The following is a 13,238-nucleotide window of genomic DNA, read 5'->3' as shown; positions in this document are numbered from 1 at the left end:
GTGGTAACCATAGCCTATATATATGAACAGCACTACAGACATCACGTTATCATGTGACACCCGTGATACCAATCATGCGTTAATTCCAGAGGACTATGATGTCATGCCTCTTACCTCTTTGTTCTCGTAATTTCATTTTGTTCACAACTTTATAACACACACACACACACACATTGCAATGAGAGGTCGAGACACATATGTATTTACACTAACGATATCATACGCCGGTCCCTTGCCACCGTCAACGTCCCAAGTCTACTTGACCAAGTCTCCAACTGGTATTGCAAAAGACGATGGTAAGAGACCGGACGGTATGAGTTTGATTCCATGGAAGATGGGCCGGGTGCTAGTATGGGATGCAACCTGTTCAGACACGCTGGTCCCATCCCATCTACATGGAACCAACAACAGAGCTGGTGCGGCATGTGAAGCGGCTGAAAAAGCCAAAACATGTAAATACAGGGGTCTGGGCTCCGAATGTGATTTTGTCCCATTCGGTGTCGAGACCCTTGGCCCGTGGGGTCCTAGCGCTATAAGACTTTTCAAAGAAATAACGAAAAGGTTAGTCGACATCGCAGAAGACCGAAGAGTTGGCAGCTACCTTGGACAAAGAATTAGTCTAGCTATTCAAAGAGGGAACGCTGCCAGTATCTTCGGAACGTTGCCTAAAGGGACCCCTTTTAATAATATATTTTAGTCATCATTTTTTTTTACACTCAAACATATATTATAATAGCTATACCCGCGGTTTCACCCTTTTTTTTCGGACTACTCTAATATTGTTGGCTGCAGCTAGCCTTTACAGCTTCACTGGACGATAGGGTGGAGTGCAGATGGCACTCCAAACCAAAGGAAGGACTTATGGAGCAGCTGAATGCCAACTCCTGCCTGACGGGTACGACTTTAGTCTGAGGGTGCTGCTAGGTTCGAACCTCGACCCAGACCGTTGTAATTTAGATCCCGTTCGGGATCGAACGGAGGGTAGACATATAGATGGCACTCCAAACCAATGGAAGGACTTATGGAGCGGTTGAAGGCCAACTCCTGCCTGACGGATACAACTTTAGTCTGAGGCTCAGGTCGTCGTAACATCAGTCCCAGTTTGAATTGAACGAGGGATCGATCGGAGGGTTTCACCCGTGTGAAACTTGTAGCCTATAAATAAAGACCTCATGCTCATCATATCATCCTCAGGATGTTTGTTACTCTTCCACATAAAAACTATTAAACGGATTTTTATAAAACTTTACAGTAATACAGCTTATCAGAATAACAGATAGACTATAAGTTTCATACGGATGAAACCGCGGGCACAGCTAGTCTTTTATGAAATTGTTGATATTTAGTTCCTTGTTTTATTTAGATTTGAACTAGAAACTTTTGTTAGATTAGCAAGAACAACTGGCAGACAGATGGTCAATTTTTTTATTTCTTTTTTCTTATGCAATTTTCTCCATGTGCATTTAGTTAAATGTTGTTAATTTAAAATTACAAATAGACATTACAATTTCATTTGTATTAGAATAATGTAATATTTTCTATGTTCTATCTAAATTAGGTATAATAAGACATAGGAATCAAAACTTATAATACTTTTATTAAGGCTTAGATTTAATTATTTACAAAATTCTATAACTAATCAGAAGTGCGCCGTCAGTCTATCTATCTCGTACAGGTCGGCCATGATCTCGTCAACTCTTGTGCCAATTTTCTTTGCGATCTGAAAGTAATATGTAACAATTAAAATAAGCCAGTGGCTATTATTAGACGACCTCGGTGGTCTAGCGGTCTTACCGCTACACCGCTTTATGTCCGATGGTCGCGGGTTCGATTCCTCGCATGGCACAGACATTTGTATTCATGAGTATGATTGTTTGTATCGGTCTAGGTGTTTTCTATGTATATTATGTATGTATTTACGAAAAAAAATTATCTATGTATTTTGTATCAGTTATCTATTATCTAGTACCCGTAACACAAGCTTTAGCTAGCTTAACTTGGGTCTAGATGGTGTTGTGTGAATTGTCCTGAGATTATTATTATTACTATTTTTATCCAAAAATTCTCATCTCCCTTCTTAAGGAGGGGAGATGGCAACATACCCCCGGCAGAAGCACAGTCGGCCGGGGCTCAGTGCCCCAGGGAGAGAAACCGGCGTACAATGCGGGCAGAATCTAACAGCACCGCTTTCTGCATCTTTCCCGGGAGTGAGCCGCCCCGGAATCCCAACCGTCTGAGATGCTGTTCCAGACTGGTTGGGATAAGACCGTTCACCGACATAACAATTGGAATGATTTCGGTGGACATCACATTATTATTATTATTATTATTATACAAATAATAAGGTCCTCAACACACGCATCATTCTCATATAACTTTTAGACTCATCCACGTTTGGCTAAGGCGCGCATGTTTGAACTTATTACCCCCGTAAAAAGGGACATATATAAAAGAATAATAATTTCAGGACAATTCACACTGCGCGAACTAGACCAAAATTAAGCTAACTAACACTTGTGTTATGAGTAGATAGACTAGATAATTGATACAAATACATAGATAATTTTTTTTTGCAAATACACTCTGTGGGCTCAACTGAAAATCAGCGCTGAAAATTTCCAGCATTATGCTGATTAGTCCATATTGACTTTATTTTGCAATGTGTGTATATTGTTGTTTGCTGAGTAGATAGACTAGATAATTGATACAAATACATAGATAATTTTTTTTTGCAAATATACTCTGTGGGCCCAACTGGAAATGAGCGCTGAAATGTGTGTAAATTGTTGTTTGCATTTTTTTGTCGTTTGTTGAGGAGTCATTAAAATAAGCATAGCTTGTGTTATAGGTACCAGACAACTGGTAGAATTACTTATATACATAGAAAACACCCAGACCAATAGAAACAATCATACTCATGAATACATGTGTTTGGTTATAAGGGCAGAGGAAGACCGAAAAAGAGATGGATGGACTGTGTGAAAGATGATATGGTAAGAAAGGGAGTAAATAGCGAGATGACTGCGAACAGGAATGGAAGAGAAAAAAATTCAAATTCAAAAATCATTTATTCATGTAAGACATTTTAGCCGCTTATGAACGTCAAATGTTTTCACATTATAATTTTATTTTTTTCCCTACCGTCCAGTTTAGTAGATCCAATTGAGAAGAACTGGCAAGAAACTCAATTGAATTACTTTTTTTAAATCCAATTTATTTACAATGTATATTTATATAGGTGTCTATGTGTAACATTAAATAAAAATCCCGTGCAAGAACAACTATTGCCATGCACGCTCGTCATTTAACGCCGACCCCAATTTAATGGGGTAAGGAAGAAGCAGATGATGATGTGAAAGTGTAGAACTAAATATATAAAATATACTTACGTCTTGCTTCTCAGCGTTGGGCATGGAAGGGAACAGAGCCACTAGGTCTCCGTCCAGGATACCTCGAGCGGCAGCGCCACCGCCTCTACGAAGCGGCTTGTACGTCCTACACCAGGACAACAATAAAATTATTATGTGTTTATAATACATAATAATTTTTACTTGTACCTTATGTTATATATTTATTATATATAACATAAGGTACAATTAAAAATTATTAATCTTATATATAAAATTCTCGTGTCACAGTTTTCGTTCCCATACTCCTCCGAAACGGCTTGACCATGAAATTTTGTGAGCGTATTGAGTAGGTCTGAGAATCGGCCAACATCTATTTTTCATCCCCCTAAATGTTAGGGGTAGTCCACCCCTAAATTTTTATTTTTATTTTAAGGCATAACAACGTTTGCCGGGACAGCTAGTTATTATATATTATAATATATTAAAAGAAGGTAGTTATTATTACTCGATATTGTTAAACTAGTTGCGTATAACCCCCACGCATATCTGTGTGAGAGGAGGGAGTGTTTTGTATTTTGGATATTAAAGTGGATTGTATTGGAGACGGGTTTATCCCGGACTTAGTTGGGCCTGGGTGGAAGCTGCAAGTAGTGAAGGTGAGTGTTAATGCATTCTAAAAGAGCCTTTTAAACCTACACCCGTGTCACGTGCGCTACTTGGGGGTTTCTCTTCTGTTAGCCGGCTTCAAATCCGTCATTATAACTATTGTTATAATGACTTAGTACACACATATAAGTTTAATTATAACATCACATCAAACAAGTATAACAATCCAATAAGAGTAAACCAGCATGTATGTTACAGCAATACAAAACTGGTATATAGCTCAGTGTGGAGAATCACTCACTGATTTTCAGCTGTTCTCGAGGGTTAATTATATACTATTACTTTTTTAAAACTAAAATAACGAAATAGTATGTAATAAATAATAAAAAAAACTTGAATATTCATCATCATCATTCAACAATACAATTTTATCGCTCTGGGTGTTTTCACCCAGAGCGATAAAATTGTATTGTTTGTATTGATTCAATACAAATGTCAGTAACATGTCAGGAATCGAACCTGCGCCCATCGAAAGTAAAGCACTATGACAAACCTACATACCTTAAAGTCTGTTTATTTAATGTCGGAGACTAAATTGACAGGTGTAAATGTCAAATTTCCAAGTAATGTTACCACCTATAGAGTAGTGGTGTACCTGCAATACCGATTTGTTCAATCGGAAACTTTTATTTTAACGTACTAGTTTTAAAGCTACAAATGACGTTTTCACAACAGATTTTTAAAAATTTACGTACGCATACTAGTGTCTCCATTACCGTCATCTTATTATACAGCATAAAAATACATTTTTGTCGTTTCCGTACAAATAGTAATTTTTATAGTATTAAACTACAAACCAAAATTTGTTTTTCTTTCAAACAGCAAAATATTTTATATAGGTGATTATTTTATAATATATATATTAACACTATAAAAAGGTCATTTGTTTTTATTAAATAGGCAGTCTTTATTTTAATGAAAAATAAAAAAAAACTATTTTGATACAACAACCATATATTTATCAATACCTATACTTTATTAATTTTATATTAATTCGTTTTATATAAGCACTCGCACATTATTTCTGAATAACTTATAAAAATGGGTAATTAATATTAATTTCCGATAGTGCCACAACCCTATTTAAAAAATCCAAATACCTGGCAACATCGGAAACGTCAAATTTATCTCCGGGATTAAAAACAACTATAATGTATGATTTTGTATACAGATGTAACATCCTTGTTCGGGTTGTACCGAAACTATAAAGATTCTGATAGGTAAAACTGATAAATAATACTGATAGAAACTTGATTAAAACTGTATATTGAAACTTAAAATATAACTGATTAATGAATGTAATGAGTACGCGCGGCGTCCTTGATGACCGAATGCGAACTGATTTTAATGAAATGTGAAATGTAAAATAAAATGTTAATGTTGCGAAATAATGTACGATGCTAGCTCGTACAATCCTTGATACCTGTATGCGCGTGGGTTGAGTCCAGCAATATGGCACGCGTAGTTATTGATCACATTCTGCAACATGAGCAGTCGGCGGTAAGTCTTCTCTGTAAGCGGGACCACGTACCCCACACCGCCGTCCAGGGTCGCTGTTAAAATCAACCAGCTTATATATTTATATCAGTTATTTATTCTTAACGTGAGCACAGCTAGTGCTACCTAGTTGAAACGTCGAGTTTTTATTATTGATTATAATGGACTGGTGCATCCGCTTGTTCTAACGGTATACGCTGGCGGAACAGCGGTGGAGGATGATAGGATCAACATGATGTCAGGTTAGTCAGCTAGATGATATCCAGGATAATATGTATAACGAGGGTAGGTCCTCTATTTGGGATACCTCGTCATCAGAACCCATGTTGGGCATGGTGTAGGCAAGAAATAATAGTCTTGATTTAAAGTATAATAGTCTATTAACTCACTCCCGATAACAAAATAATAAATTTAACAACGATCAGCCAGATGCAAACGGATTAGTCAGGGAAACGCGGCAAGTTCGGTACAGAGTGCAGAACGCGCCCCTCTCGCGCTCGCCCCCAATTCAAAAGTGCCGTCGTAATTGCCGTTAAAACTGCTTTACCCTGTACCGACCTCACCCAAGCAAACCGCTTGACGTTATAATAAAAAGTAATCAATTGAGCCTCTTTGTTGATTCTGCGACATGCATATATACTAGCTGATCCCGCAAACGTTGTTCTGCCATAGAAATTAAAACCGTTATTAAAAAGTAGAGGTTGGTGATGTAAGGGTGAAAATTTAGTTGTTGTTATGTATTATTTGATACCACATTATCTATACATATAAATAAAATTGGACTGTCTGTTTGTAATATTGAAATAACCGTCTTTTACTAAATGAATATGAATATGGTACATAAAACAAAATATTTTTTTTACAATTTTTGTCTGTCTGTCTGTTTGTTCCGACTAATCACTGAATTTGCTGGACCGATTTTGACGCGACTTTTTTTGGCAGGTAGCTGATGTAATAAGGAGTAACTTAGGCTACTTTTATTTGAAACAATCGTTTATTTTAGAAAAATAAAGTTAAATTCCACTCGGACGAGCGGTCGCGAGTATAGCTAGTAAAAAAAATAAAATTATGTCCAAATAAATAAATAAAACAATGTTAGTGGTATGAAAAATAGATAGCCTATTCTCAGATTATATGCTATTCAATATACATATACAGTGCACCATGCCATTATTATCTATAAAAGAAAAAAAAATACCTAACTTAAGTAGTGGCATACTTGGAGACGTAAATGCGTACTCACCGAACATGGTGACGTGCCTGCGAGGGGGTGGGGCCGAGGGCGGATGTCTGGCAGCGATGCGGAACATGGCGTTGACCTGCTGCCCCAGGTGGTAGTCACACTTGCGGATCAGACGCTGCCCTGCAAAAAAACCACAACACACAATGGATCCATCTGGGTGTTCTCTACGTATAGTAAACATGTCTAACATCCATAACACTAGGTGTGTTTATCATGGCACTAGATGGTGCTGTGTTAATTGTCCTCAGATAAAAAAATAGAATAGAATAGAAAATCATTTATTCAAATAAAATTAATTTAAGCACTTTTGAATAGTCATAACATTTTTTTTATCTACCGCTCTTTCGGAAAGCTGTCTCATAACAAGAAGAACGAGCAGTGCAGAACAGAGCAGAAACTTGTGCGTTGCTCTTTTAAATAATCCTTGTAGTGATGCAGACGAAGTCGCACGAGTCAGCTCGTCTATAATATCTCTTAATTTCTAAGATATAGAGTTGATCTCTCCGTTAAATCTCTAGGCCTAAAGTTAGTCTCACCTCCGTAGCTCTCCCTGGCCTGCGGCTGGTACATGAACATGGCGAAGTTACCATCCGCCTCGCTGACCAGGAACCCCAGATTCGTATTATCCACCATAAACTCCATATCGTAAATCTGGATATAAAAAATTGATATTTTAAAATAATAAAAAAAATAATCAGCAAAAGCTGAGAGAAAATAAATAATAATAATAATAATTATGTCGGTGAACGGTCTTATCCCAACCAGTCTGGAACAACATCTCAGACGGTTGGGATTCCGGGGCGGTTCACTCCCGGGAAAGATGCAGAAAGCGGTGCTGTTAGATTCTGCCCGCATTGTACGCCGGTTTCTCTCCGTGGGGCCCTGAGCCCCGGCCGACTGTGCTTCTGCCGGGGGTATGTTGCCATCTCCTCTCCTTAAGAGGGGAGATGAGAATATTTGGAAAAAAAAAAATAATAATAAAGACATTTTTTCAGCATTACAGTATTCTTAAATGCTATCTATCTTATTTACTTTACAACTTAAAAGCTAATTACATACTAGTAACACTGAATGTGACTCCCACTCAGCATTTATACTGTAGTATACATATACCACAGCGCTGATTTTCAGTGGGGCCACCACACACGAGACATGTGTGTCGTGTAGTGCGAAATGAGGATAGGTTGTATGACGAAGATGTAAATTAAATTAAATAAAATGGTGTTTATTTGGTTTATTATAAACAAGAACAAAAATAATAAAATACACACAAATCAAATCAAATTTGATTTATTCATATAGGTTCATGGTATATATTTGACGACCTCGGTGGTCTAGCGGTCTAGCACACCGCTTTACGACCGATGGTCGCGGGTTCGATTCCTCGCACGGCACAAACATTTGTATTCATGAGTATGATTGTTTGTATCGGATTGGATGTTTTCTCTGTATATTATGTATGTATTTACAAAATATATATATATATGTATATGTACCAGTTGTCTAGTACCCATAACACAAGCTTTAGCTAGCTTAACTTAGGTCTAGATGGCGCTGTTTGAATTGTCCTGAGATTATTATTATTATTTTAAATTGATTGTGAGTATCCTATTTCTAAGCATCTACCAAATAAACACCATTTTATTTATTCATATAGGAGAGAGCCAAACGGGTTGTAAACTAAAACGCAAGGAGCCTCAGGATCTCATCAAATAAATAGTATATATGTAAAGTAGACACATACCGAGTGTTGGATTAATAATACAACATATGCTTTTAATATATTTGGACTGTATTTTTTGCTTTATAAGTGTGTATAATATATATGACAGTTTGAATGAATCTTTTTTAAACTGTTAGATTACAAAACGAAAATATATACTACAAAATATTTATATTTATTTTAGGTTCAAATTGTCTTGAACACCGAGCATGCCATAAACAAGAACCCAACAACAATACTACTTAATGTTCAATTGTGACGTAATAAAAACTGTATAACACGAAAACACAAAAAAAATCATATAGGATATTTTAGCCACTTATCATCAACATTTTTGTATTAATATATTTTTTCCAGTATTATGTACACGTCCACCACCAGTATCAGTATCAGGTTCAGTAGCTGGAGTTGATTTCTTATATTTTTTATTCTTTATTGTACATAGGAAAAAAGATAACAGTAATAAGGTAAATGTAATATACAAAGGTAAGCTTATCTCTAAGAGATTTCTTCCAGCAAACATAGAAAATGTTATAGGATAATGTGGTCACTAGATCAGCCATACATAAAAGAAAAAAAAAAAGAAAAAGGACACATTGAGATTATATCTATACATCTATATATATAAATAAAATTGGAGTGGTCGTAATGTTAAACTCCACGGATGAGGTCGCGTGTACAGCTAGTATATAATAATAAGTTAAACTATAAGAATGAACAGACATACACAAGTATATGACATACATAAATGATATATACGGCTTTAGTTAATATCATTATCACCTGCGCGGTCCGGAAGTCCCTGGAGACGAGCGAGAGCGTCCTGTGCTGGGCCTGGTAGCGCAGCAGCGATATGGACTTGTACACGTCCGCCACCAGGATCAGGTTCTTCACGGCTAACATCCGGTGCACGTAGATCTGCGTGTCTATGAACGCCACGCCCACCAGATCGTTGTCTTTTAGCTGCCAGATGTAGATCTAGAAATATATTCATTAATAAAACATATTTTTATGAATTTTTTTTTAGTTTTTATTCACATTAAAGTTTAGTTGAATTAGATTAAAAAATATGATATCATGATACTGGGTATTGTGTATTCACACTAAACTTCAGTTGAATAATGATTATTTATATATTTATTCTATTCTTCCAGCCCTTAACGTTAAATATATCTATGATATACATAATGTGGACTTTTTTTATTTATTTAACAAACAAACTGATAGTCTATTTGGTCAGACAGCCTCAGTGGTCTAGTGGTTTAGCACACCGCTTTACTATCCGATGGTTGTGGGTTCGATTCCTCGCACGGTCCAAACATTTGTATTCATGATTGTTTGTATCAGTCTGGATGTTTTCTATGCATATGTATTTATTTACAAAAAAAAATGTAAAGTATTTATATCAGTTGTCTAGTACCCATACCACAAGCTCTGCTAGCTTGGGACTAGATGGAGCTGTGTTATTTGTCCAGGGTTATTATTATTATCTCCACGGGTTACGACTAACATAATAAACCTGGATGAATGGCGGTCGTCCAACATTAGTTTTTCCAGAAACTTTTTGCAAAACCACATTGTAGATCCTTCCAGCAATGGTATTTCCGAACTGATACTATATTGAAACCTTCATGAAAACAGCTTACTCCTTAAAAGGGGCGGTGGTAATCTCCATCAGGTGAGCCACATGCTCGTTTGTACCCTATACTGTAAAAAAATAAATTTCCATAGTGTAACATTTTCATAAAAAACTGACCTTTTGCCCAACAGCTGATATGAGATACCCGAACACTTGAGTGAGAGCGGTGACTGGTCCCTTCTGTTCTTTGGCATACAACTCTTTGAACCTGTTCTTCGTCAACGGCTGCCCAGGTTCCGGAACTACGTCGATGATGTCATAAATTAGTATCTGTAAATATATAATGAAGAGATATCACCCCTAACATTCTTGCCATAATCACATCCATCCTTGTAAACTTACTTAATTACAACTTACTTTACGACTTACTTAATTAAAAACATTGATATATATAATTTATAAATATTTCATTAATACGAAATTGACATACTCATATTATAAATAATGTACGTACTTAATATTGACTAACGAATAATAACCAAAATTGACATCTGTTTTGTCTGTTGCATGTCAGAAATGACAAAATGTGTGAAACTAATTCTAAAGACCTTAAAAACCACATATGTACCACATTTTAAGCAATAAATATTAATTTCATTTCATAAATAAAAAAAATGAATTTTTTTATTAAACCAAATCATCATTTTTTAATAACTACGATTGGTTTACGACGGCACAATTATGTCGTGACAATTATGTATTTTATTTGTTGCAAAAAGAATCATGGAAATCGGTGTAATAAAAATAGCAAAATTGAATTAAGACCCTGAAAAAAGAATGTGGATTTATAAGAGCAACGGAAAAAGATGGATGGACTGTGTGAAAGATAATTTGGCAAGAAATAGTGTGAGTGACTGCGAACAGGGATGAATGGAAGATAAAAACATTACGCCGACCCCATATGAATGGGAGAAGGGAGAAGCAGTCACATTTCTGCGTATCTGTTGTCTCACTCACCCGCCCTCGTGACGTGATATCTTCACTGTAGTTGTAATTGGTGCCAATAGCAATATACCCGCGTAGACCGGACCTAGAACATATAATAAAACAGCTGTTACATGAGACTTTGCACTAACTTCAGATAGATAGAACTTTTATTTGCAAAAAAGGACAGACACACACACAATGGTACAATAATATAATATCTGAGAACCAGTTTAATTATAATCATTGTATACTTATATAGATATCTATGTTGTTAGACATAAATGTAAATCCGTTTAGTGAATAATGAATGCGATTTGAATTGTAAGATTTTTTTTATGTTTACCTCCTTTATAATTAGACTGAATTCACTGTATAAGTGAGACAAATTAATCAGATTGAGACAGGTGTACATTTTATTCCATCTCTAAAAATGGAATAACAGTATATTTCGACCTCTACAAATGGGGGCCTCTGTAAATGAGACAACTTTAAAGCTGCTTAATTGGAAAATTGAATTAATGAAAACCCATAATAATTGGTACAAAATTCTTGGTCCCTTGAGATCCCCATTAACCAGGTTTCACTGTATTAATATTATGAATCTGGTGTCTGGTAAGGTGGTACCTGGTGCCCTCGTAGGAGAGCGAGACGTTCTTGAGGCAGGTGACGTGCTCCCACTCGTCGAGCTCGATGCGCGTGTTGGGGATGATCTCCCACGACACCGGCGAGAACAACGACACGCAGAACCGCTCCTGGCTCGGGTACGGGAACCTGCGACCCACGGTGGGAGATCACGGTAGCGAAACTTCAAGACTAACATACCTAACTCTGCTATATCTTGTCTCAAAATTGAAAATGTTTTCTGTATAATTCTTATGTATTAATTCTATTGATGCAATAAAGAGTTTATAAAAGACACTAGTAAAATTGTGAAATTTCTAGATTACCACGTCTAATTCTGGTATGTCTAATCTCAATATTGAAATTTGTAAAAGACGCTAGTGAATTTCTAGTCTACCACGCCTGTCTCTGTATGCTTTAGCTCGAGATTAAAGTTTTAATAAACTTCAATCTCGCGCTAAAGCTAACTCTGGTATACTTTATCTCAATAATGAAATTTATAAAGGCTGCTAGTGAAATTTTTAAATTACCATGCCTAACTCTGGTATATTTAGTCTCAAAATGGAAATTTATAAACGACGCTAGTGAAATTTCTAGATTATCACGCTTATTTGTGGTATATTTTGCCTTAAAATCGAAATATATAATTGAAGATAGGAAAAATTCTAGATTATCACGCCTATTTGTGGTATATAATGCTTCATAATTAAAATATATAAACGACGCTAGTGAATTTTCTAAATACCAAAATAATAATAATAAAGTAAAATGAATTATGTTCATCCACGACTGTGAAGCTGTGATGACTGCGAACAGGGATGAATGGAAAAGAGAAACATTACGCCGACCACAAATAAACGGGATAAGGAAGAAGCAGATCATGATGAAGGGAAACATGAGCATAATGCCATGACTAAAGGCGCGACGCAAATCGAACATCAAAAAAGTGTAGCGACCTGTCTCCCTTGTTCTCCGAGGACTTCTCCTTGTCCTCGCCGTTGAACTTGTAGTAGGAGGTGGCGGAGCCGGGCACGGAGGCCACGAGGCAGTAGGTCTTGGACTCGAGGTGGTAGGTGACGAAGTGCGGCGTCATCCGCAGCGGGACCTTGCGCACCGCCCACGGCGCGTCGTACGACAGGTGCGTCGGCAGCGCGCTGATACGCAGCGACGACTGCGACCAAGCACAGGCCAACCATTACGAAACCACTATTCAATTTCTTTCTTTCTTTCTTTGGTATTTCGTATGACGCAATCATCATCTACATTTTCCAACCCATGGTGGGTTGGGAAATGATTGCGACATCGCTAGTCATTTACTGTCGTACACGACTGGCAACCCTCACATTGTGTTTGCTAATAACACATTAATTGATAAATGTTTACGTGAGCATAGAGGGAAGAGGTGAGAGCTGTGCTTACTTTTGCTGACTAAGGAAAATGATGGAGTAAACAGTTGTAATAAATCTGTTTGTGTAATACTTGAACGGCCCCCCACTTCGATTTTCTCTTTTATAGGATAAGAATCAACCGAGCTTATGGCTCGGTTAATTCCACAAAGATTATTAATAATTG

The 13,238-nt window shown here is 36.7% G+C and overlaps 1 protein-coding gene across 1 annotated transcript in view; it reads right to left on the bottom strand.

The window, feature by feature from the left end:
• Nucleotides 1-1,574: 1,574 nt before the first annotated feature.
• The window catches only part of LOC131849934 (cleavage and polyadenylation specificity factor subunit 1), a 34,516-nt gene continuing 22,852 nt past the window's right edge, over nt 1,575-13,238 (bottom strand). The window contains exons 20-29 of the mRNA XM_059200063.1: nt 12,623-12,837; nt 11,670-11,816; nt 11,076-11,148; nt 10,236-10,388; nt 9,263-9,457; nt 7,293-7,407; nt 6,757-6,876; nt 5,440-5,569; nt 3,390-3,495; nt 1,575-1,720 (exon numbers count right to left, since the gene is read on the bottom strand). Coding sequence (XP_059056046.1) covers nt 1,640-1,720; nt 3,390-3,495; nt 5,440-5,569; nt 6,757-6,876; nt 7,293-7,407; nt 9,263-9,457; nt 10,236-10,388; nt 11,076-11,148; nt 11,670-11,816; nt 12,623-12,837 — 1,335 coding nt within the window. The 3' untranslated portion in view covers nt 1,575-1,639. The remainder of the gene's footprint in view (nt 1,721-3,389; nt 3,496-5,439; nt 5,570-6,756; nt 6,877-7,292; nt 7,408-9,262; nt 9,458-10,235; nt 10,389-11,075; nt 11,149-11,669; nt 11,817-12,622; nt 12,838-13,238) is intronic.

The sequence above is a fragment of the Achroia grisella genome, unplaced genomic scaffold, assembly GCF_030625045.1.
Source record: "Achroia grisella isolate CSIRO2021 unplaced genomic scaffold, CSIRO_AGI_Agris_v1 utg669, whole genome shotgun sequence".
Lineage (NCBI taxonomy): Eukaryota > Metazoa > Arthropoda > Insecta > Lepidoptera > Pyralidae > Achroia > Achroia grisella.
Note: the sequence above shows the minus strand (reverse complement) of the source record. Positions and strands in the feature narration are given on the sequence as shown.